At 45.1% G+C, this 26,529-nt stretch overlaps 1 protein-coding gene across 4 annotated transcripts in view; it reads left to right on the top strand.

Moving 5' to 3' along the window:
• Window positions 1–26,529, top strand: part of Arhgap44 (Rho GTPase activating protein 44) — a 174,459-nt gene that overhangs the window by 70,133 nt on the left and 77,797 nt on the right. For all 4 annotated transcript variants that reach the window (XM_028869347.2, XM_028869345.2, XM_028869344.2 and 1 more), the window contains exons 2-3: window positions 23,125–23,164; window positions 23,802–23,906. In XM_028869347.2, the coding sequence (XP_028725180.1) occupies window positions 23,125–23,164; window positions 23,802–23,906 (145 nt within the window). The remainder of the gene's footprint in view (window positions 1–23,124; window positions 23,165–23,801; window positions 23,907–26,529) is intronic.

The following is a 26,529-nucleotide window of genomic DNA, read 5'->3' as shown; positions in this document are numbered from 1 at the left end:
TGGTTGATTTGCATATCAGAGCTATGCTGGGAGGTGGTTGTTTTTTACCTCTGAGAATTAACAGCTTTGGGAGGAGCCTTTCTAGGTCTGGAAGGCCCCAAATATAGAGCATGAAGATTATAGAAAATAATAAATGAGTTCATATGTCATCCTATTATTTATTTATTTATTTATTTATTTATTTATTTATTATATTTACGTGTTTGTCTGTCTACACCTCTCCTCTCCTAGTTTAGACTCTGTAGATTTTCTAGTCATGCCTACCCAGCTCCTGACTGATGTGTTTTCTAGCTAGCTCCGCCCCCCTGCCCCCTACACTGACTCCTTTCAGAAGACTGTCTAGAAAATCCAGTCTTGTTATTTGATACCATATGTCCATGCACACCCTTTTCCATGTCCCTTTTTCTTTTTCTTTTATTTTTTTTAAATTTTTTTTTTTTGGTTTTTCGAGACAGGGTTTCTCTGTGTAGCTTTGCGCCTTTTCCTGGAACTCACTTGGTAGCCCAGGCTGGCCTCGAACTCACAGAGATCCGCCTGGCTCTGCCTCCCGAGTGCTGGGATTAAAGGCGTGCGCCACCACCGCCCGGCTGTCCCTTTTTCTTAAGAGTTGACCTTAAGAAAGCAGAGCTGCAATGCTGTCCACAGGCCTATACTTGTGTTTTTTGTTGTTGTTGTTGTTGTTTTTGTTTTTGTTTTTAGCTTCTGGTATTCTAGCACTACAGTCAGGGTTTCTCCTGGTCATTTTATTTGTCCTCAGAGAACCTGAACATTTTATGTTTGCCTGTTTTCCATTTTCCAGCCTCCAAGACAGTCTCCTGCCTTTCTTCAGTAAGCTACTTCATGCCACTCTTGTTGTTTAGTGTGAGTGAGATCGGCCCCACCCTAGCTGGAGGGATGGCTGTTGGTGCTGTGGTTTGGCTGTGGAAGAGCCTCCGACGCCTCCTGGTTTCAAGGCATGGTCCCTAGACTGGTGCTGTCTGAAGGGGAACCCGGAGGAAGTGGGGTCTAGTGAGAGACCCTGTGGTCACCGAGACCAAGGCCCTGAAGGAGGTGGTCGGGACCTGGTCCTGCCTTTTTCTCTCTTTGCCTCCTGGTCATGAGGTGGGTGGGTTGGCTCCTCCATGTGTTTCCACTCTGGCACTCCACCTCAGGCCAAAGCCCCAGGGTTCACCAGAACCTCCCAAGCTAATTCACAGGCACCTTTGCTCTCGCTGTGACCACATGACATCAGCTCTCTTGATAAAGTTGCCAAAGACATCCACAGGGACAGGATTTGGATTTCCGTGTGTCACTGGTTTAACCAGAGCAGGCTAGCCAAATTGTGCCAGCCAGGGAGTTACATTTTCTGCTGCTGCTCTAACAAATTGCCACAGGCTTAGTAACAGCTGAAGTAGTGCAGTTGTGTCGGTTTACAGTTCCCAGGCTGGAACTTGGCCATCAGTCTCATGAAATAACGTCAAGATGTTGGTGAAGTGTTCCTTTCTGGGGTTTCTGGAGAGAAGTATTTCTCTTGGACTTTCCTCCAGAGAGCGTTTGTCCTTGCCTCAAACCCCATTCCTCCACCTTCACAGTCAGTACCACCCAGCTCCTGCTGACATCCTCAGACCCCCATCCAGCTCCTGCTGACATCCTCAGACCCCCATCCAGCTCCTGCTGACATCCTCAGACCCCCATCCAGCCCCTGCTGACATCCTCAGACCCCCATCCAGCTCCTGCTGACATCCTCAGACACCCCATCCAGCCCCTGTTGACATCCACTCAGACCCCCATCCAGCTCCTGCTGACATCCTCAGACCCCCATCCAGCTCCTGCTGACATCCACTCAGACCCCCATCCAGCCCCTGTTGACATCCACTCAGACCCCCATCCAGCTCCTGCTGACATCCACTCAGACCCCTGTGGGGTCCCTACTAGCTGCTGGAGCCCTCCTCTCACACTCTAGGTCTCTGTGTGACTGTGGACTCTTCTGAATAATCTATGAATCTGACATCATCTCAAGTTCTTCAGCCTATCTGTGACATGGTTTTCCCACAGAAGGCATCACAATCCCAGGTTCTGGGGACTAGGGTGGAGAAATGTTTGGAAGGACTTTGCTTCCCTTCCCCTCCCATAGCTGGTGATGCTCTGCTCTGGGGCTGTAGATGGTGTTGTTGGAAAGAAAATTCCCCTTCTGCTTGGATTGTTGAGCATGTGGGCTTCTACGCCAAGCTGCTATCTCTCAAAGAATGTGGACCCCCTGCTAGATGAGGAGAGCAAGGTCATGACCCCTCCGGTGGGCTTCTGAGCCCAATTCTACCCTCAGACTGTTCAGTACCAGAGTTAGCCAGTTCACAGCTGCCATGGTCACCTTCTCCTCCTTCCCAGGTTGGTGATGTGGCTGATGGGACACTAATGACTCCATGTCCTTGCTCTTTGGAGCCCAGGGAACAGCTGGACTTGGAAAACAGCTGCATGGGGAGTGGTTTATGGTGGCAGGTTTTTCCAGGCCTGGAAATGTTGCTTCTCCCTTGTGGGTCCTGACCTCTGCCTGTCTGCTGACCTCTCGGGTTCCCTTCGCTTTTCTCTGGGAAGGTTGGGTTTGGTGCCCAGTGTGTGCTTGGTTTCCACACATGAATATTCATTAAGCTGGAAGGATCCTTTTAAATATCATTGTGCCCAGTTTCCTTACTCAACATACGTGGGAACTGGGCCTCTGAGCAGCTAAGCGCTTCCACTTGGAAACAGCCCAGGAGAAGCAAGGACGCCTGACTGCTAATCCCACTGCACGGCATGGCATTTCTGAAAATTCCTTGACCTAGTTTGCTCAATCCACATAAGGGTGTTCCCCTAAATTTGCAGAATCTAGTGCCATTCCCTGAGATAACTCAAGATATTTTGAATTTGCACAAGAGAAGTGACATAATGTTTAGCCTGTCTTCTTCCGCTAAATGTATTTTATGAAATAAAATTATCACATTATGTCAGTCTCTCCCCATTTTTTTTACCTCTTGACACTCATTTTAATGCCAAGGAAGTAGTTAGCTCCAGAATCCTCTCAGAGATACCACTAAGACACTTGGACAGACCTGGGGCTTAAACTGATTCTTGAGAAACAGGAAAATTCTGCATCGAGGTATAAATCAAACCGTGGAAGATTCTGGGGAGAAGCTGGTGTGAGTGAAGTGCCTGTGTTCTTCTCTGGAGATTGTAAGCTTTTGCATGGTAACTGTTTCAGCACGTGTTTTCCTCCTGAATCTATTTGGTCAACACTTGGAACGGCACCGCCTTGTTGCAGCCACCCAGGGCTGTTAACAGTTTACATGCTGAGGCTGTCATGTGAATGAAGGCTTGCCCACACCCCACCCCTTCATCAGTATCGGCTCTCCATGGAGGGCTTAGGAGGTATTGGGGGGTTGAACCCCCTCATGTGGCCACTCTACTTGGGATTGACTTCCTCACAACATAGAGGCTGAGATGTTAGGCTGATGCTGTTTCCTGAAGGAGTCTGAGTCCTTCTGAGGCTCAAGGGGATGAAAGCCAGCTTCCCTGCCGGGGACTAACGTTCTACCAGGGCAGTTGAGTCTGAGATGAGGATTCAGTCCAGAACATGGGGAAATGAGGGAGGGGCTCAGTTTTTCTGTTGGGTTTGGAATTACTTTGTCTGCTCCTGTGAGGAGAATGGTGCCTTCCTGGAGACTCAAGGGAAGTCCTGTGTGTAGTTAAGGGTTTCTTGCTCCTGCTGGATTCAGAGGTCTGAGGAGAGTTCTGGGTTTGTCTTTATGAGTAGGGAAGGGTACGTGTGTAGATGCAGGGTCCTCTCAGTGCCTCACCTGACTGCTTTAACCCTATTTTCTTTGATCCATTCCACTTGGCACTGCTGGCCAGGCCTGGGCAGAGGCTGAGGTGCACCTGTCTGGGAGTCCCGAGGAGTCCTGAAAGTGGGCTTCACCAAATGGAAGAAAGCCTGAGTCCAGATGAAAAGAAGGGCTTCCCAGGAGTGGAATGTTACTTTCCCATGACGAAGCATTCGTGGCTACGGCAAAAGCAGGGTCACTTTTAGTCTGAAGGAGTCTCTGCTCGCAGTCAGGCAGGTGAAGCTTGGGGAAGGCTGCATCCTGCACCTGCCGCTTCTTTGCTTTGTGCAAAGTAATCCACGTGCAACCCTGGCAGATTTGGGGGTAGCATGCTTACTTTGGGGTGGCATGTCTTTATCCCTCCAGCAGTATGGTTTGTAAACTGATCCACACTTGAGAAAGAAGATAGATTTATTGATAGGGAGGTGAGAGGTCATCAGTGTTTACTGCTCATCCATAAGGCGATGTGACAGGTCACAGTAAGACATCACAGGCTCTGAGGAGGTCTGGCAGAGAGGAAAGGACAGTAAAAGAAAAGCTTTAGAGTGCCAGCAGCACATTCTGTCTGGGCATGAACCCTTCTGTCTCGTGTAGGTAAAGAGGAACTGCATCCTCTTAGCAAATGGCAGCCTACCTACTCCATCCTCTACATCAGCAGATTCAACCAGCACTGATCAGAAACTTGACAAATATCCCATCTCGCCTCAGCGCGCTCGGGGTGGTGCTTGTTTCCTGTTTGGTTGCTGTTCCGTAAGCAATAGCACAGCAGTTGTGTGGCAGATCCTAAGCAGCCGAGCAGTGATGAAACAGGTACCACAAGGCTGTGTGGATGTTCTGTGCAGACACTACACTATTTTCTGTGAGGGCCTTGTGTATCTGCACGATGTGGAGAGCCTCCCTGGATCCAGGCCCCATGGGCCTTGAGGAATGAGTGACGCTATGTTGGTCTCTGATCAAAATGTCAAGGGCACAGGAAAAGGAAGCTCACGTCTGGGCTGTGGCGTTAATCTCCCTTGACTAAATTCTTCCCACATTCCTGTTTGCAGGATCCCAGAACAGGCTTTCCCAAGGAAAATCTGCAAGCCACACAAATATGCACTGGCTATTTGTTGTCTTCGGTGTCACAGAGTTACATCCTGAAGACCTGTATTTATGAGTCTCTTTCCATTGGTCTTAACCAAATAAGTTTATTTTTACAGCTGTGCCCAGAGCCATGGGCCAGAAAAAGACCTTGGCAAGTCATTGAGTCCATCCTCACACATGACAGAGGTGCCTCAGCCCCACCCAGGGTACTGTTCTTCAGGAATCACGGAAGATGCTGATCTGCCCTGTCAGTCACTAGCTGGGATGGCACTGTGGCTTTCACCATGAGACCTTGAGCCGAGGGATAAAGTGGCCAGGAATGGAGCACTTTGAACTCCATTCTGTGGCTCTGTGGTGGTGATTAGCCGTGTTCAGACCATTCAGCCCTAAACCCTCAGACCACTGAAGTAGCAGTTTTGAGAAAGAACACAAAGATGCCCTGGATGGGCTATCCTAGCTGGTCCTTGGTCCTGCAGTGAGTCTCCGGCTCCATAGTCACAGTTTGTAGAACCACACATGATTTTTTCTCTCATTTCCTGGGCTGGGAACCCAAGATCAAGATGTCAGCTAGGCTGTTCCCTCTATGGCCCAGCTTGTGGATGGAGTCTTCTCAGGCTCCAGTGTGGTCTTCCTCTGTGCCTGTCTGCCCCTGTCTCCTCTTCCGGTAGGGACTCCAGTCTTAGTGGATCAAGCTGCACCCTAACCCCGCTCTCCATCACCCCTTTAAAGATCCTCCCTCCTAATACGATTGTGTTCTGAGGGACAGTTAAGTTGTGGGATATGGCTTAACCCTGAGTGACAGCAGTTAGGTAGTATCAACAGTGTATGCACAGCCATCGGAGAGAAAGAACTTTCTTCCCAACCCTCTCCAGTATTGTGAACTGAGAGAGCAGAAACAGTCTGAGAGACATCTTAGACCCACGTGAGGGCTGGGAGAAGGCTTAGTTGATAAAATGCTGGCCACGTGAACAGGAGGACCTAAGTTTGCATTCTCAGCACCCATGTGGAAAAGGAAAAGCAACACACGCCGATAATCCCAGTGCTAGGGAGGCATGCTGGAGGGTCTCTGGGGCTTGCTGGCCATCAGGTGTTGTAGAGTCAGTGAGAGACACTATCTTAAAAAATAAAGGGGGGAGCAATAGGCGAGTACATCTGGTGTTGACCTTTGCCTTCTACATGCATGCACACATGTACACACGCACCCATGTACACATGTGCAAATAAACAAATGCGCACACATATGCACAGACCTGTGTATAGCTGAAGTTTTCCTGTGTCCCAGCCTGCAGGCAATCAGGACAAATCTCTCCCACTTACATCCCCCGAGTAAACACACAGAGACTTATATTACTTATAAACTGTATGGCCATGGCAGGCTGCTTGCTATCTGTTCTTATATTTTGAATTAACCCATTTCTATAAATCTATACCTTGCCATGAGGCTCGTGGTTTACTGGTGCCTTACATCATGCTTCTCCTTGTGGCAGCGGCGGCTGGCAGTGTCTCCCTGCCTCAGCCTTTCACCTCCCAGAATCCTCCTTTCTCCTTATCCTGCCTATACTATGCTTCCTGCCTGGCTACTGGCCAATCAGCATTTTATTTATCAATCCATCAGAGCGACACATTCACAGCATCTCCAACACCTGTGTGCATGGCGATGCGACATACAAAACATATGCACACATGAGAAAATAACGCAAGGTTAGTGATGGAGCTTAGTGGTAAAGTGTGTGATTGCTGTGTATAAACAAGGCCCTGGCTTCAACCTCAGCTCCGCACTAAAAAAAAAAAAAAAGAACATACTTATTTAGAGGATGAAAGAAATATGTACCTAATAATTTAGTATAGCAAATGTCAGGCTATTTGAGGCTTAGACATCTTCCCTCTGTGAAGGAGATATTAATCCAGGACTAGAAAACACCTCCAAGAAGGGTTCCTGCTGTCTGAAGCTCTCAGAGAACAATGAGGCGCTGGTAGGATCTAGATTAGAGATTTAAAGTAAATGTTCAGATATTTTAGACAACTACATGAAAATTCTCATTTCAGGACTAGGTTGTTTTGGGGAAAAGCTACAGTCCTTCCTTTTATAACTTTAGCCCTTTGGTTAACACTAGTGATGTGAAGGTGTGTTGTTTGTAAGTTAGTTTGTTTGTTAACTTATCACACCCAGTGTGTAAGCTTTTCTTTCTGCATTATTTTTCTGCCTGCTTGTTTGTTCAACTGTGGCACCCCCCCTCCCCCGCCTTGGCAGTGGCCATCTTTGCTGTTCCTCATGTGCATGGGTACTGTTGGGGACATTCTCTTCCTTGCACTCCCGTTCCTCCACCTATCGGGCCACTGTTTGCTTCACCTTGGGATTGACACTCTGTAACCATGGGACCTGCCCGTGTTCCTGGCTCCTGGCCACCCCTGCCAGTCATGGTACAATACACACACTGTTCATTGTGGAGGAATCGGGAATTGTAAAGCAGCAGAGGCCTGGCGGTGACTGTGGACGCATACCTTAATCTGCCTTTTTTGCATATGCATATGTGCGCCTCCTTTTAAAAAGAGATGTATTTATTTCTATTTTCTGTATTTGAATGGTTTGCCTGCTGGTCTGTATATGGACCACTAGCAAATCTGCTATCTGCAGAGAGCAGAAGGTACCAGCTCCCTTGGAACTGAAGTTACAGATGGTTGTGAGCCATCTTGTGGGTGCTGGGAAGTGTGTCTTAGTCAGGGTTACTATTGCTGTGATGAAACACCATGACCAAAACAACTTGGGGAGGAAAGGGTTTATTCAGCTTACATTTCCACAGCATGGTTCGTTATCAAAGGAAGTCTGGGCAGAAACTCAAGGAGGCAGGAGCTGATGCAGAGGCCATGGAGGGATGCTGCTTACCAACTCCATCCTCATGGTTTGCTCAGCCTGCTTTCTTATAAAACCCACAATGTGCTGGATGCTCCCACATCAACCACTAATTAAAAAAATATCATACAGGATTGCGTGTAGCCCAATCTTAGAGAGGCATTGTCTTAATTGAGGTTCCCTCCTCTCAGATGACTTTTGCTTGTATCAAGTTGGCATAAAACCAGCCAGCCCAGAACCAGACCCTGATCTTCTGAGAGAGCAGCAAGTGGTCTTAACTGCTGAGCCATCTCTCCAGCCCCTCTACCTTTTTATATATATGCTGGTGTATAATACCTTCCGTATTAAAATGTTTCCCACAGCTTTATGTGTGTGATCAATGATGCTGAATCTTACCACTTAACTAGAATAGAAGTTCATGCATTTAAGCTGTCCACTTTAGGGTCTTTAAATAAATAGACCTTTGTCCCCAGACCTTCCCATTGGACTTAGTTCCTCTCCATACCTCAAATGACATGCTTATCCTGCTGCTGGCTTGCACATACATATCACACACACACACACACACACACACACACACACACACACACACAAGCAGGCACATGTACACACACGTGGACATGAGCACACATGCATGTGCACACACATTAACAAACACACACACAAACACACACACACACAAGCAGGCACATGTACACACACGTGAACATGAGCACACATGCATGTGCACACACATTCATAAACACACACACACACACACACACACACTTTAACACAGTTTGTTTCCTACCAGCGATTCTCTTATACCACCCATCGATCCTTTTACACTCATTGCTTAACAATGTGTGATTTTTTAAAATCCCGTTTAAACCTGCCCAGAATGGCCCAATTTCTCTTGACAGTATTTAGTGAGGCATGATGACGGGGAGTCCTTCCATCCAGCCCCGTGTTCTCACTACCTTTTTCTTTGTTCAGCTGTTTCCTTCCTGCTCTCCCTCTCTCCTCATTTCTTCCCCTTCCCTTCCTCCTCTCCTTTTTTTTTTTAAAAAAAAAAATTATACACTTTATAAAAACAGATGGTTGCTATTCATTCTATCCTGGAATAGTCATGATTATGTCTTCTATATATCATTCATAGGTTCATTCTTATAGTCTTAAGTCAGTTGGAACTGGGTGTGCTGGAATGTGCCTGTAATTCCAGTACTTGGGAGGCTGAGGCTGGAGGGTCTTACGTTCAAGGTCAGCCTGGTTACACAGCAAGACGCTGTCTATAAGAACAAGCCAATGGTGCCGTGTAAATGTTACCCACCATCTCCGTGTGTAGCAGGCTTCTGGTTCATTCTGTAATGCAGGATAGCTAAGATTCAACCATGGTAGATGTTGCAGGACTTCTCGGTACCTTGGATGATTCAGTACCACTCTGTTAAATGGGTACCTTCGCATCCAGTCTTTCCCTAACTCATTTCTCCACGGAATCTTTTCCCCCCATGATGTCTTGGGGAGCTGTTCTTTTTGGACAATCATTGTGACCAACCACTTCCAAATATGTATGACACTGTGACAATCAAGCTTTCTGTGGGTGGTGCCATTTGTCCCCGTTTTGATTTTAGTGTGTCGAGTGTGAAATTCAAAGAAAAAAAATCACAAAGTCATGACACGTACCCAGCATCACCTATACGGCGCCTGTCACCACAGTGACTCATCTCTTCCACATGGTGGAGAGGGCTTGGGCTGGCTAGCATGTAGGAAGTTGAGGCTGAGGCCCGGCTTCACAGCCTGGTGCCGGGCCTCGGCAGAGGCCAGTGCCTCCTGTTGTTCACTGGAGCCTGGGGCACAGCAGCACTCCCCTTGACTACCTGGCCACTTTTGTCTCCTCCAGTTCCCATGATCCTTTTCCTCAAGCACTCAGGCGTGCTCCACGATTCTTAAAACCCCATCTGACCTTCAAATTAGCGTCTCCACCCCAGCTTCTAGGAACAGACTTGAGCAAAGTGTCTTTGGTAAAGGGGAGAGCTTACCACACTGCTCTAGCTGCACAGCTCCAGGGCTTGGTGGTCCCCATGCTTTACACTTGTCTGCCTGATGCTAGCTAGAGTCATTACCGTAGGTAGCTGCTGGCGCCACCAGCAAGCTGGCCCTGGCCATGTTGCTCGGCCTGGGCAGGGACTGTGGGTGGGCAAGGTGAGGCTCTGCCACCATAGGTCCTGGGTAACTCCTGTGACCCTTTGCTTCTGTATGTAGTGTCCCTCTAGTGCTCAGTGTGCTGACTGCAGAGCCTAGAGCTCTTGGCACCAAAGGTTGGCATTCCCTGCCATGGCTGGCCTTCCAGCTCCTGGCCTTTGGGATCCAGCCACTCTCCAGAAGCCTCCAGCTGTGTCTCCTTGATAATGCTGCTGTGCTTGCTTCCACATCTGCCACAATAGTGGTTTAATGAGGCCACAGCTTTGTTCTCTGTGCCCCCAGCTCAGCCTTCGCCTAAAGATGGAGGCCAAAACTGGGGAAGAAAAGACATCTTAGCATATCCTGTGATTGGTCCTAATGCTGCAGCGCCAGGGGCCAGCTGTGCAGGGGCAACAGCCTGCCTGCATCCATCACCTAAAGAAGGATGTTTGCTAATCAGAATACCCCTTCGTGGTATGTTCAGGCCAATCACAACAGGCCCTCTGCTGGCAGCTAGGGGAACTGCTACTACTCTGGACGTGGACATGATTAAAAGAATAATCGTCTAGACACAGCTGAGACTGGTGATTAAAAAAATTAAAAAAAGTCCAGCCCAAGATGTTTTAAATCCTGTGGCTGTGCTAAGGCCTTTGGGAATGAGAATTTTTCCCTAGCAGCAAGCAGCTGTGAAAGTCAGGTCACTTCCTCCGGGCATGCTCAGTGTGTGTAGAGCTGCCAGTTTGACCATGGCTTGGCTGATGCCGTTAGTCAGGTGGGAGTGAGTAACACACTATTTATTAAACAACTCCTTTCCTCCCCTTCCCTCCTTGCCGATCTTAGATGACAGTGCATCTGCCATCCAATCAGAGTGAGTCCCTTCCCAGGCGGTATCTTGTGGTCCAGGGGTCAGTGTCCACATCAATCTGATCCATCAATATCTCTGTTGAACAGGGCTGCAGAATTCTCAAAAAAAAAAAAAAATACTTGCAAACTAAATTCTGGAACACAGCAAAAGGCTAACCTAGTGTCCATGCACTTATGCACTTTCTATGTTCTCTGTTGCTATTGAAATCCAGCTTACTCATCCGTGGTCTCACACAGGATGTGATTTCACTTTTATTTGTTGAGGCTTGCTTTGCCTCCTAATGCGTCTGTGATCAGTTTGGGAGGGATTCCCATCAGCTGCTGAGAAGAATGTGTGTCCTCCAGTGTTTGAGTAGAATGCCATGTAGTTGTCTGTGAAGTCATTTGAGTTATTATGTCGTTTAAGCTGCGAGTTGCTCTGTTTATCGTATATTGTTTTCCAGATGACCCTGGCTTTCATAGTCTTTGCTGAAAGATCATCTGTTATTCTGACGGGCCTGCATTTACATGTGACTTGATCTTTTCCTCTTGTAGCGGGCCAGTATTCTTTCTTTGTTCTGTACATTTAGTGTTTTGACTATTACATGACGTGGAAAGTTTCTTTTTTGGTTCTGTTTGGTGTGCTATACACTTCTGGAATAGTAACCAACATCTATTTCCTTAGATTATGGATTCGTTCTTCTATTAATCCAAGGTTTCCTCTTTCTCTATACCTACTATTCTGTTTAGGTCTTTTTATAGTGTCCTAGAGTTTCTGTATGCCCCCCCCATATGTGTGTGTGTGTGTTTGTTTTTAATTAACATTTTCTTTGATGAAATGGCCTTTTTTCTCTGCCTTGTCTTTAAGACCTGATACTTCTCATGCTTTTTCTCCTTCTTTAAACTGATATTCTCTCCTCTACTTGGTTCAATCTATTGCTGATACTTTTCCTCTGAGTCTTCGTTTGTTTTTTACTCCTGAATTCTTCATTTCATGTTTTATTTAATTTTGGGGTTTGGGGTTTCTTTAGAAATCCTATCTTTTTGCTAAATTCTGTTTATATATATATATATTGAATTGTTTTTTATTTCATTCAACTGTTTGGGGTTTGTTTGTTTGTTTTGGGGGTTTCTTTGGTTTTGTTTTGGTTTTTTGAGACAGGGTTTCTCTGTGTAAAAGCCCAAGCTCTCCTGGAACTCACTCTATAGACCAGGCTGGCCTTGAACTCACAGAGATCCACCTGCTCTGCTCCCCGAGTGGTGGTATTAAAGGAGTGTGCCACCGCCACCCGCTTCAACTGTGTTTTTCTGGTATTCATTTCAGCATTTATTCTTATCTTTCTTGAATTCCTTGAACATATTAACGACCACTATTTTGAAGTCATCATCTAAGTTGCTTTTCTCAGGGAGTACTCACTTTTAGTGGAAACCCATTTCTTTGTCGTTATGGTGTTTGTGTTTTTGCAATGGCGCCTTGTAATCCAGAGTTAGGTTGCTGGCAGTGTTTCTTTGTATGAAGGTTTTGTCTCCCAGTGTTTGAGTTTGGACCCCTGTTTCCTGGTTATTCTTACTTGTCAGGCTGTAGACAGGTGTATGTAACACTAAGACCATAGGGCTTAGGGTTCAATCTTGGGGCAATTCAGGGTTGATGTTTAAATATAGGGTATCAGAGTAAGGTTTGGTGACATTTCTAATCTGAGGACCAGAGCTTCTAAAGAGTCAGAAGATTCTCACAGGCAATCTCTGAGAGTCTGGGGGAGTGCTCTGGATTTTACTTCAGACAGCAGGTGTGGCTGGAATGGCAACTATAATCTTAGGATGGGAATGTTGGACCTGCCAGTGAGCAAGTGGAAGGTATGGATGGAACTGGTGGCACATGTCTGAGGTCCCTATGTGGAGAGGAATGGTCACCAGGTGATGGGCACTTTCTTATTTAGGGTTTCTATTGCTGTGAAGAAACACTATGACCATGACATCTCTTATAAAGGAAAACATTTAATTAGGGTGGCCTACATTTTCAGAGATTTAGTCCATTATCATCATGGCATGGCATGGTGGCATGCAGGCAGACATGGTGCTGGAGAAGTAGCTGAGTCTCCTATATCTTGACTTGCAGGCAACAGAAAGTGAACTGTCTCACTGGGCGTGGCTTGAGCATATACGAGATCTCAGAGCCCACCTCCACAGTGACATGCATCTTCCAACAAGGTCACACCTCCTCCAATATAGTCACACCTCCTAACAGTGCCATTCCCTTGTGGGGGGGGGCAGGGGGGGCATTTTCTTTCAAGCCGCCACAGACACTTAGTTCTCATTTAGTGTGTAGGGGCTGGTGGAGTTAGTTGTGTGAGTCTACGGCCTTAACTAGAAAGGGCATGTCAGAGGGTATGCAGTGGAAATGGGTGGAGTTGTAATGTCACTCAAGTCCCCCTACCTGGTGAGAGGAGTCCCAGGAGGGCTGGAAGGCAAGTTTAGGGCATTTGGCTTTCACGGATCTGTGGGGCTAGAATAGGTGGAATTAAAGCAGGAGTCTAGTGTCCCTACCTGGACATAGGGTTTGGAGGATTACCTGAAGGCATGGATAGAGTTCACAGTGTGAGTCTCAGGTTCCTACCTGTAGAAGGGGTCCTGGGGGGCTGCTGCAGGGATGGGTGGAATGTGTGATCCAAGTCTAGGGTCCTCATGTGGAAGGGTATGGAAGCTGGACTACAGGGCTAAGGAATTGATTGTATGTGTCTAGGGTTTCTACCTGGAGTCAGGATGGAGTCTAGACAGTGGGTATGGGTAGAGTTGGGCACTTGGGGACTTTATCTGGAAATGGGGTCCTGGAGGGGGGTTGCATTGATGGGTGGAGTTGGCCATGTAAATCTAGGATCCTTACCTGGGATGTGGGCAGAGGTGTGTCATGAGGCTGAGTGGAGTTGGCAACATAAGTCTAGGGTCCCTACCTGGAGGAACTTGAGAGTATGGGCCCAGGACACCCAGTTCTTAGGCATGCCTCATTGAGGGTGTACAGAATTGGTGATGAAAGTATGAGGGACCTGCTGGAGACAGGGACCAAAAGGTAGATCATGGAGATCTGTGAAATTATTTTTAGAAATCCTCATTAAGAGTAAAAAAAAAATATTTTGTGTGTATATGTATGAGTGTGGTGTATTCACATGTGTGTGCACCTGTGCAGTGGTGGGTGTGGGGTTTCCTGCTCGGTCATGCTCTTCTTTATTCCTTTGAGACAAAGTCACTGAACCTATAGCTACCCTGGTGCTCTGCAAGAGGCAGTGATCACCCTATTTCAGTTCCTCACAGCACCAGGGTTACATGAGCATGCAGCCATGGTAGCTTTTTATTACAGTTGCTGGGATCTGAACTCAGGTCCTCACGCCTGTGTAGAAAGTATTACCCACAGAGCCATCTTCTTGGGCCCCTCTTTAAGAGATTTTATTTTTGAAATTAAAAAAAAATCCTTGAGAATTTCCTACATATTTATAATGCATTTTGATTATATTAACCCTCCATTCACCTTTCTCACCCTCCTATTTACTCTGGAACCCCTCCCACCCCCATCTGTCCTTTACCCCTTATGCCATATTGAGTTTGGTTAGGGTTGCTTTCATGTGAATGGTTGTACAGTTTATTGGATGGCGGGTGACTTAACCCATGGCTATACCCCCGAAGAAAAGGACCCCTTTGTAGCAGAAACCATGAACTGCCTGCTCAGCTAGGTTTGGGTGGTTGTATGTGGGTCTCCCTGAGTCAGGTGGGAATGTTGATGTGCATCTTCTGCAGGTCGCCATGGTTGCCATGAGTTCATGAGTGTAGTGGCTATGGCATGTCCAGAAGTCAGCGTGAGTGGGTGGGATACGGATCTTTCACTTGGGACTGGCAGCCCGCAGTCACTTATTCTCAGTGCTTTGAACAATGGTGAGTCTCTACAATAATCACTCCCCACTGAAAAAAGGAGCTCCTCTGTCCAAGGTTGAGAGCAGCACTAAGCCATGGGTATAAATAAAAATATTTAGAAGGCAGTTTAATAGGAAGAGGTGTTACTTCCTTCTTAGTAAGGATCCTCTAAAGGAATGGCTGAGAGAATGAACATATAGATTGGCTTACAAGATGTGGTCTGGGATATTCAACCATGCTGGAAAGGCCAAGAATCAGGTCCATTCCAAGAGGCCAGATGTATCAGCATTCCCAACCTGGTGCTGAAGACCTGGAAAATTCCTGGAGAGCTGCTGGTCTTCCACCTACATCAGCAGCCCGAAAAAAGCTGGTTCTGAAACCATCAAAGGAATAGTACAGCAGCAGGATGGATGGAGTTGCTAGTGAGAGTGAGGGCAAGCAGGCAAAGAGCAAATTGTCTTCTTCCATGTCCTTTTATCTGGCCTGCCCTCAAAAGATGCTATCCATGTTTAGGGTGGGTCTTCCCACGTTAAATAACATGCTCAACAAAGTCCCTTACAAGAGTATCCAGTAGCTGGTGTGTCAGCTAATTCCAGATCCAGTCAAGTTGACAACCAGGATTATTAGAGCTGTCACACCTTCCAGAACATTCATACCACTGTTACACCAGATCATTATTGTAGCATGAAAGGTCCACTGCTGGGTAAGACCATTGAAGACTTTTATCCTGAAGTAGCTTACATAGCTTATTTTGGCCATGAAAGCTAGCTACCAGGGAGAAATTTTCCAGGTCAGTTCCAGTTTGACTTTTCTGTGTCTCACAACCGAGGTGTGTGATGTCTTTAGAAATACAGTGTTGCCATCTCTTTATGTCATTGCAACCAAGAGAAACTGCAATATCCTGTATTGTTTAGGAGGCTCCCGGAGCCTCGGTTTTAGTTACTGTTTTGTTGCTGAACTGACACCTTGATTAAGGCAACTCTTATAAAAGAAAACATTTAGCTGGAGGTTTGCTTACAATTTGGGGGGTTAATACAAGATCATCATGGCAGGAAGCAGACAGGCATGGTGCTGGAGCAGTAGCAGAGGGCTTTACATCCTGATCTGCAGGCAATAGGCAGAGAGAACAAGACTGGGTCTGGTGTGGGCTTTTGAAACCTGAAAGCTGACCCCTAGTGCCACACCTTCTCTACCAAGGCCAGACCACACTTCCTAATCCTTCCCAAACAGTTCCACTACCTGAGGAACCAAGTATTTAAGCATAGGAGCCTATAGGGCCATTCTCATTCCAACCACCACAGCCTTGTTGACCAACAGCTCTCAGGATTTGGCAGTAGAATTCTTGTTTAGTAAACCATAGCTTTTGGAAACAGCACGATCCACCCATGCTCATATATTTTAATTAGCACATAAAGTAGTGGACTTTCATATAGCTTTTCAAAAATTCTTAGTTTTGGTTACCACCCCCCCCATTCCTTGCCTCCATTGCCTTGAATCATTTCTATCCCCAGTCTCTTCCTCCTTCCTTCTCACTCTCATCCCCTTCACACTGTTCCCCTTAAACCTTTCCATTCCCAGTAATCACATGTATTCTATTATCATCTTCCCCCTCATTGAGATTTTTGGTCAAAAGGATAGTTTTACAGAGCTAACCCATGGATACTATTTACTTAAGCCTTTGCCTTATCTCTGGTGTTTATCCATGAATGCATTGGCTGTCTTTTAGGCTTAATTTCTTTGCTGCATTAAATGAATTTTAAAATTGGGTTTTCTGAGAATTTCCTAATTACATTAGTTTCATTGTATTGATTTTATATCTAACCTACCTTTTCCAGATGGATTATATAATCATTTCTTTATGGTGTTTTGAATTTACTTTAAGATCAATTTAACTTCAAAATATGTCTGTTCAGATTTTTTCCATTTCAAATTTAAAAATCTATTTTAAGAGCAGACATGCCTATAATCCTAATAAAAGTAAAACAGGAGCATCCGAACCCAAGGTCATCCTCCTCAGCCACATGGAGGGTGTGTCTCAAAACAAACAAATAAACAAACATATTAATCTACTGTTTTCATTGTGCACCATTGGATAAAGGAATCTGGCTGACTCTCAACTACACAATAACATTTTTAACATATCCCCATTAGGAATGAGGCATATAGCTACTTTTTAAAAACCAAGGATTTTCCTTTTTGTATTTTTCATGAACATGCATTAGACTATATTAAACATTTCTCATTTATGAGATTGTCTTGGTTTTGATGTTTAATTAAGCACTATGATTAATTACACTGAGAGATTTTGGAGGTTAGGGCCATGTGTGCGTTCTAGCAGCTAATCAAATTAGTTATGTGCCAGTTTATGTTACAGCATCATTGCTGAGATAAAAATCCATATTTTTCTTTGTACTGCCCTTTTCTAGTTTGGGGATTATTATTTAAATTTGAAGTGTCCCCCACCAGCTCACGTGTCTGAACACTTGTTCCCCAACTTAGTGATGCTATTTTGGAAGGGTGCGGAACATTTAGGAGGTGGGTCTGGCTGAAGGAGAGAGCTCACTAGGGACAGCCCTTCAGGTCTTACAGCCAGGCTCCCATCTCCTGTCTTACTACAGATGCCATGAGCAGCTGCCTCACACTCCTGGCTCCATGCCTTCCTTGTCAAGCAGTCAGGATATTGTAGCAGTAACTAATATAGGAATCAACTCATACTTATTTGGTTATTTTTCTATTATTATTAATGTAGTTTGTGAACATTTGGAGAGACATTTTTGAAAATGTACCCAGAAGACCTCTTGGCCTTCTGTTTTCCTTTGGGAAAGATATGTAATTGCTGTCTGAATGTCTTCTGTGTTGTTAGGACTGCCCATGCTTTCTATTTACTCTTGGGTCAGTTTTAGCTTGCTTTTGTTTTTCTAAACCTTTGGTCCAGTTTATCCAATTTGTGAGTCCTGTCGTTTGCTGTGGGTATCACTCTATATGCTATGAATGTGTTGCTCTGATTGGTTAATAAATAAAGTGCTGATTGGCCAGTAGCCAGGCAGGAAGTATAGGCAGGATAAAGAGAGAGGAGAATTCTGGGAAGAGGAAGGCTGAGTCAGGAGTCGCCAGCCAAACACAGAGAAGCAAGATGTGAAGTCAGAACTGAGAAAAGGTACCAAGCCACGTGGCTAAACAAATAAGAATTATGGGTTAGTTTAAATGTAAGAGCTAGTCAGTGGTAGGCCTGAGCTAATGGCCGAGCAGTTTAATTAATATAAGCCTCTGTGTGTTTGCTTGGGTCCAAGTGGCCGCAGGACCAGGAAAACTTCAGCTACAGTCATTCTATAGTCTCATTTATCTTTCGATCTCTGCAACACCTGTGTGTGTTCTGCATCCTTTTCTGTCTTTGCTCTCAATTTTGTTTCCCAAGTGAATCTTGTAAAGATTTGCTTTTTTGTTAGCCTCTTTGAAGAGTTAACTTACTTGAGTTTTTCCAATTTAATTTCTTCTTCTTTATTGTTGTTTATTCTGTTTATACTTTTCAAGTAATGTTGTGTCTCATAAAATAAACAGCTGAGACTGTTACTTTTAGTGCCACTTTGCTGATAAGATGAATGTATTTTGTTTCTGAACTCTAAATATTTTAATTTTTTTAAAATACAAATTCATTTAGGCCTGTGTGCTATTTAGAAGTGTTTCCAAAATTGCAATTCAGGGGGAAGCAGGATGGACAGGGTTTCTTGTATCACAGGCTGGCTTCACACTTCCTTGGGAGCTGAGGATACCCTTGGAGTTATAATCTTCCTGCTTCTATCTCACTCAGTGCTGGGATTACAGGTGTGCACCACCACTCCCAGTGTCCAGGATGGAACCCAGAGCTTTGTGCATGCTAGCCAAACACTCTACCAGCTGAGCTACAGCCCAAGCCAATGTATTTGGCTTTCTCATTTCACCTTGTTCTTGATTGCAATATAAGGTATTGGGGTAGAGAACACTGCCCGTCCTTTCACATTTGTTGAGAAGTGTTTCGCAGGCTCGTCACCTGTGGTGTCTGGAAACACATTATTGTGTTCATGAGCAGAGTTCATTCTCTTTAACACTAGACCTGGAGTTTATGTATGCCTATCAGATACATCCTATTGTTTTATGGTTTCAGGTCCCCTGTATCTTTACTGCCTCCATAGAAAGCGATGCCTGCTGCTATCTCAACATGTATAGTATCTTCTCAAAGTGTTGTCAGCATTGACTTGTTTATTTTATAAGATTTGCTTGTCATTTCCCTCCCAAGTCTGGTGTTTTAGAAATAGCTTTGTGGGTTTGTTGTTGTTTTGTTTTCTTTTTCTCTTCAAGTTTCTTCCTCCTGTTAGAGCTTTTCTGATTAGCATTGAACTATCTAGGCTGTACATCATCTTTGGATTCCCTACCACCACCACCCACCCACCACCACCCACCCTTTGCTACCTGTGACAGGTGAGAGTGCTAGCCCCAGGGTCACGAGAGTGAGAGAACTAGCCCTGGCGTACACCAGCTACAGCACACAGGAGACAGGGCCCTGCACCCCACCTGGGCAGCACACTAGAGCTGACTATTGTTGGGGGCACAGATGAGCCAGCTCTGAGGGCAGGAGAGCAGGAGAGCCGACCCCATTCCCCCACCCTCATATGCCCCCTATAGCAATCGGGAGAGAGGGCACTGCATCTTGCCTGGACGAAGCAGGAGAGCTAGCCCTGGCAATAAGAGTGAGGGGGACCCAGATCTGAGGGTCCTTAGAGCAGGAGAACTGGCTCTGCTCCTTGCTGCAGCCTCATTGGTTGAGCTAGCCTAGGTAGCGCTGGAGAGCTCTTCTGGGTAGTGATGATGAGGGAAAGCTAGGGGGCTGACCAACCCAGCTACCACCCAGGTCCAGAACCAGGGCTATGTGTTGGCCCACCCCAGCATCCACCCCATCAATGAACTGTTGGAGCATGTGAAGGAGACAAACCTACAGATCCAAAACAGCAAGATCTCCATGACACAGGACAGCAACAGAATATTAAAAAAAAAAAAAAAAAAAATGCCGTCTTTGGATTTCAACTAGAATGTTTTTCTGAGTGTATTTTCTGATATATTTGATCTCATGAATAATATCTAGCTTTTTAATTTTTTTTTCTATTTTGCTTCACTGATCACTATTTGTTCAAATGCTTAAGCTTTGCTTTAGTTATTTTTTCAATTACTTAGCCTCTAGTAGATCCATACCCTACTTTTTCCCTATCAGGGATACTCAATGTAATTAAGAGAATCATGGTGATCACTTCAGCCTTGCTCAAGGATGATGCCAGGAACTCAGGACGTTTTCCTAGTTACTTCCCCTCCTGGATTCTGGGATATTGTCTGTATCACAGTTTTATGTTTAAAGAGATTTCTGATGTACTCTGAAAACTCACTTTAAGTATGCTGCCTTGGTAGTATCTGAGTCTCAATGCACATGCTGGTCTATGCAGCGATCACTGCCAACAAAATTCCACAACCTTCTCTCATAGCTGAGCATAGAGGCAGAGGCAGGCGGATCTTGGTGAGTCCAAGGTCAGCCTGGTCTCCATAGCAAGTTTCAGGCCAGTCGGGACTAGAAAGGGACTCTGTCTCAAACAAAACAAAACAAACAAAAAACCAAAAACCTTTCCCATGCTGCCCTATCATAGACAGATCTGCCCCAGCCCCATCCTAGGAGGGACCACCAAAGCTCTTGTTTCCAGTCTTGTCGTTGAGTTTTTCCCAGAATGCTCTGGGAGTAGAGTCATTGTATAACCCTTTGTGATTGTTCTTTGAGCATAGAGCGTATGCTTTGACCTTGGGTTGAGTGATGGCAGGTGTCGACTTTCCACCCCTGTGGCTGGGTAGCATTCTTCATTAGAAATGTTCCATTTACCTGCTGGAGGACATAAAGATTGTTCCTGGATCTTGAGCGTTCATAGGTGTGTTTATGAGTATGGGATATGTGAAGTTCGTTGCTCTGAAGCAACATTGCTGGGTCATGTGGCAAGTGTATATTTAAGTTTATAAGAAACTGCCACTGAATCTTCCCTGGCTTAAACGTCTGTCCTTCCTATCCCCCAGCAACTCGTGAGCTTTTCAATGCCAGATTCTTTAGAGCTTGATGTGACTTGTGTGTGTGTGTGTGTGTGTGTGTGTGTGTGTGTGTGTGTGTGTGTGTGTTGTCTGTCTGCTATCTATCTGTATGTCTTCCTTGGTAATATTCTGTTCATTATTTTTGTTTCTTTTTTTTTCAGTAGCAGGGATAGAACCCAAGGCTATGTGCATGTCAGGCCAATGCCATACTATTGAACTATAGCCCTGACTCTGTGCTTATTTTAGTAGAATTTTTTTCTTATTACTAACTTGCACAATTCTGTATATAATTTCCATATCATTCCTTTATCATGTGATGTGCAGATATTTTCCCTCCATGGGTTTTCTTTTATCTCTTAATAGGATTTTCATAGAGCAAAAGCTTTTCATTTTACCAGAAGTGTCATGTATCAGTTCTTTTTCTTTTATGCAGAATGCTTTTAATGTTATCACTTAGAACCCAGGGCTCTAATGAAGGTCACAGATATTTCTTCCTGTGCTTGAAAATTCCATATTCTTATGTTCTATTGAAACCTGTGCTCTATCTGTGATTACTCTGGATAGAGGATACAGGGCCAGGATCCACACCTTTGCATATTGTGTTCCATGACCGTTTGCTAGAGTCTTTCTTCTCCTCGGATAGTCTTTGTTCCTTTTTCAAGATGACTGGGTCATGAGTCTGGATCTATTTCTGTCTGGTACATTCCATCCTTTTGCCAGTGCCGTCCTCCTGATGATTTAACTTTAAAATCCAATCATGGGAGTGCCATAACTTAATTTTTCTTCCTAGAGTTGCTTTAGTTCTTTGCCTTTTTCTGCATGTTATTGTCCATGTTGGAGTTGGTTTGTGTATGTCTACAGTCAGTTCTGCTGCAGCTCTGGGGTCACATTCCATCTGTGGTCAGGTTAGGGAAGAACTTCACTCTGCTGAGTTCTCTAGTTCACAGACATTCTGTCTCCCCACTTAATTTAGATATTCTGTGAATTCCTTCATAACCACAGTGTAGTTCCTTGGTATATTAGTTATATTTCTGTTGCTGTGATAAAAATCATGACCAAAACAACGTATAGAAAGTTTTATCTGGGCTTATGGTTCCAGAGGGTTAGAGTCCGTGGTGGTGGAATGAAGACATGGAGGTAGGAGAAGGGTAGGAGAAGGGTTCACATTTTCAACTGCAAGCATGAAGCGCGGAGAGTGAAATGTCACATGCCTTCTTTAAACTCTCAAAGCCTACCTCCAGGGACATGCTTCCTCTGGCAAGGGCACAGCCCCTAAACCTACCCACACAGTACCACCAATGGCGATCAAGTATTTAAACATCTGGACTTGATTTGAAGAACATTCTTCTTCAAATCACCACATCTAGCATGCAGGCTCTTTTTATATTTTGACAGACTGACACCTAAGAACTTAATCTTTTGAAACCATTGCTAAGAATATTTTCAAGGGTCTGTTAATAGTATGTGGAGAGAGTTTATTTTTGTATATTTATCTTACTTAATGTAGTCTTCCTGAGATTTTGTTTGGTTGGTTTTTGGTTTTATAGGTTTGTTTGTTTATTTGGTTGTTTTTATGGGTTTATTTATTTATTTATTTATTTATTTATTTATTTGGGCAGGGTCTCACTTGTAGCCTTCGCTGGCCTAGAACTCTGTCTAGATCAGGCCGGCATCAAACTCAGAGATCCACTTGCTTCTGCCTCCTGAGTGCTGGGATTAAAGGCAAGTGCCACCATGCCTGACTTGCTGACTTTTTGAAGGGGAAGCATCTCGTTTTCTTATCATTTTCTGCATGGCTCATGTCAGCTGAAACTAGGAACCTAACACTTGATAGCCAAGCCATGGCAAGAGTCTCTATACTCATTGCTAGGATTTGGTGCTGGCTTTGTGTTTGCTGTTTATAAATTGCACCTTCGGATCCTGCTATTTTTTGTTTGCTCTTATAGGCAAGACTGAGTGTGTGGGTGTGGGAGTCTTCTCAAGAAAAAAATAGAAGTCCCATTGTTGTCCTCAATGCAGGTCCAAATCTGTGGCGGGACACTCCAGAGCACCTTGAACATTGTGCTTTGCTGGCATGCTAGTTAGTGTTTCTGGAAGATTCTAGAATTGTCTTTAGCCTCTCCTATTAAGAGTTTCTACTATTCTTGTCTGCTTCTTTGGAGTTGCTATTAGAGAAAAGTGGAATTTGTCATTAGACTGTGTTCTTACCTAAGTATGTATATAGGTATGTATGTATGTATGTATGTATGTATAAACACATGTATATATAAATGTGTATATGTGTTAACATTTGTATATGTATGTGTGTATGTTTAAATGTATGCATGTATTTGCTGACCGTTTTCTCCATTTTCCCTCTAGGGCAGAAAAGACTGAGGTTCTGAGCGAAGACCTTCTCCAGGTGGGTTGTCACTTACCTTGCCTGCTAGACCTCAACCATGTTTTCCTCTGAAATGTAGCCATTCTCTGTTTGGTTTCCACACCTCTGCTGCTCCCATACAAACTACTAGGGGGTGAAGCTCTGTTGTTCCTGACTGTGCTTTCCATTTTGGCTCCCCAGAGGGGCAAGCCCACGTCCATGGTTTTAACCAAGCACATATTAAAAACACTTGGGTGAAATGCTTCTATACTGAGCATGTGCAGACTTTCCTCCCTGCCATTCCCTAAATAAGGCAGTGTTATAGCTGTTGTCACGAGGTTCACATTGTATGAAACACAATGAGTAACCCAGAGTCGATTTCAGATATGCCAGGGGATGTATGTGGGTCATATGCAAATCCATTTATTTAAGCATGTGCAGGGCTTGGTATTTGAAGGTATCCTGGAGCTGATCTCCCTAAGATAATAACTTAGATAAGATTCTTGGGAGAAAGATTCAAAGAGTACCAGGGGAGCCACCAGGCTGTGGTCACCCCCCTTCCAGCTCTCCAACACTGGGCATTTTCTGCCCAAAAGTAATTGCCTCTATGGTAACAGGTTACTGTTGTGTACTCCTGACCTTCTGTCTCACTGTGCCTTCCACACCACTGCCTGTGCAGGTGGAGAAACGCCTGGAACTGGTGAAACAAGTGTCCCACAGCACACACAAGAAGCTCACCGCGTGTCTGCAGGGCCAGCAAGGAGCAGAGGCCGACAAGCGCTCAGTAAGTGCCCACTGTGAGCCCAGGCAGCTTAAAATCTGTGTCCTGGCACCCAGCATCCCGCCCCCAGGGCAGTCACTTGCTAAGGCTACCCATGTGTCTACAAGTCAACCAAGCAAGCCTTGGTGCTTATTTCTGCTGTGATGGAGGTTTTGCTCTTTACTCCTGCTTGAAGCATCGCCCTCCCCAACCATGGGGAAGCCCGCTTCCTGGGACAGGCAACCCAGGATGTCAGGGCCATGCTTAAGTACTTCAAGTCCTACCTCTGAGGGAGTTTTACCTTCCATGGACACTTTTCATTGATTCAGCTCTATCATAGATTATATTTACCTTAGTAGTATCGTTGGTCCACAGAAAACAGTGCACCGGGAGTTCTGAGGTTTCCAGGGACCTAGAAAGATCCTTGGACGTTGTTTCCACTATAATGAGGTAACAGAGAATGCCTGCTAGGTAAAGCTACTTTGATGTCTTTTTTTTTTTTTTTTTTTTGAACTGATTTCAGTAACAACAAGCATTGTGAATGTTCTAGTACTCAGCAGTAAGTGGTGTAAGCAGCCTATTTTGTCTTTCCTCTTTACCCCTCCTTCAGCTCCACAAAAGAACAAAAGATAGTTTTAGAAGTGTGTGTGTGTGTGTGTGTGTGTGTGTTTGGGGGGAGTTCACATTGGGAGTAGTGTATGTGTACTTTAGGTATTGTTCCTTAGAATTCTCTCTCTTCTCTCTCTCTCTCTCTCTCTCTCTCTCTCTCTCTCTCTCTCTCTCTCTCTCTCTCTCTCTTTCTGTCTCCAAGAGTCTTTACCAAGTAGGCTAGGCTGACTGGCCATCGAGCCCTAAGGATTTGCCTGTCTCTGCCTCCCCAGCACTGGGATTCTAAGTGTGCACCACCACACCTAGCTTTTATTTGAAACAACAACAACAAAAAGTTCTGGGAATTGAACTCAGGACTTTGTGTTTGCAAGGCAAGCACTTACTTTCTGAGCTATGCTGTTTTTATCATAAGTATTTTGCAATCTAGGATGCTATTAATTAGAATTAATTGTCAACTTGACAACATCTCGAATGATCTGGGAGATAGACCTGGGCATGCTTGTGGGGATTATCTTAATTCTACCTAGGTGGGAAGACCTGCCCACTATGGGAGGCACCATCCCCTGGTTGAGCTCATGGGCTGTAAATGCAGCAGCAGCGTTCATTGCTGCTTATGCCTGCCTGTGGATGCCATGTGACCAGCTCCTGCAAGCTTCTGATGTTGACTCTCCTGCAGTGATGGACTATAAATGGCCTGGAACTGAGGGCCAAAATAAACCCTTCCTCCCTTAAGCTGCATTCGTCAGAGTAGTTTATCACCGCAGTAGAAGCAGTCACTAAGACAGATGGCCTCTCTCCCATTCCTCCTGCCTTGAATTTGCATCCGGGTTTGGTGTCTGTTGGATTAGCTTTCCACTTGGAGTTCTGTTGGGTTCTGTTTGCAGTGGTCTCCCTGAGCCCCTGCTTATGTTAGCCTTGGATATTGAGATTCATAGAATGAATGAATGTGCCCTGGGATGAATGAATGTGTGCCCCAGGCTTTCTTCTCCCTCCTGCACAAATGCCAACACCAGCCACGATTGCTCTGGCCCCCACTTTCTTTCTCTCTTGTCCCAAACACTTAGTGTTTGGGATTTCAAATATTTGGAAGTTTAGAATATCTGTGAGCCCACAGTGAGGTATCTTGGGGCTCAGACATAAGTCTAAACATGAAATTCGTTTGTTTCATGTCATCTTTTGCATACAATCTGAAGATGATGTTATTTAATATTTTGGTGCATCCACTGCAAACTGTCACATGTGGCCAGGTATGGAATTTTCATTGGTGGCTTCTGGTCAGTGCTTGGAATGTTTCAGATTTTGGAGCACTTTTGGATTTGGGGATTTTAGATCCCCAAATTGGACTGGGGATGCTCAAACTATTTTCAATAGGAATCCCTTGTGCACGATATAAATAAAACCTCCTTAGCTTTGGAAAATACCTATAGACATACATGTGTCAGGAATTTCAGTAGGGTGGCCCTGAGTAGACCAAAAGAGAGCTTGCAGAATGCCTTTGGATATGAACTCCTTTGACCAACTTTGGTCTAATGTGGTACTTGGGTTGCTGTTCCAGATAGGGGCCTGGAGCTCAGGTGACCTTTGACCCACATCTTCTCTTTTGCTGCAGTATAGCTGATTCCAAGTGTAGTATGTTTTTCCGTCAAGAGTCTCATTTGAGAGAGCCAAACGTGGTGACACACACCTGTAACCCCCACACTCTGGAGGTAGAAGAAGGATCATGAGCTCCAGGCTGGCCTTAGCTCCGTAGTGAGCTTGAGATCTGGCTGGGTTATGGGAGACCCTGTTGACAAACAAAACAAAATGAAAGAGTTTCATTTCAGTGTTACCACCAGAGGCTTGAAGCCAGCCTTGGAGGTTGGCAGTGAAGCGACACTAACAATTTCCTGGGCTAAGACAGAATTACCTAATGTGTGAAGTTTTAGCTGGGTTGGGAGTTCTTCCAATGCTGTCCAGTTAGCAGACGCTGGCTAATTCCTAGAGCCCTTGAGGTATGAGAGGAATAGGTGGGGCTGGCATGCAGAGAGAATCAATAGAA

The sequence above is a fragment of the Peromyscus leucopus genome, chromosome 8b (assembly GCF_004664715.2).
Source record: "Peromyscus leucopus breed LL Stock chromosome 8b, UCI_PerLeu_2.1, whole genome shotgun sequence".
NCBI lineage: Eukaryota > Metazoa > Chordata > Mammalia > Rodentia > Cricetidae > Peromyscus > Peromyscus leucopus.
The sequence above is the reverse complement of the archived record's forward strand: the minus strand, read 5'-3'. Positions and strand labels throughout refer to the sequence as shown.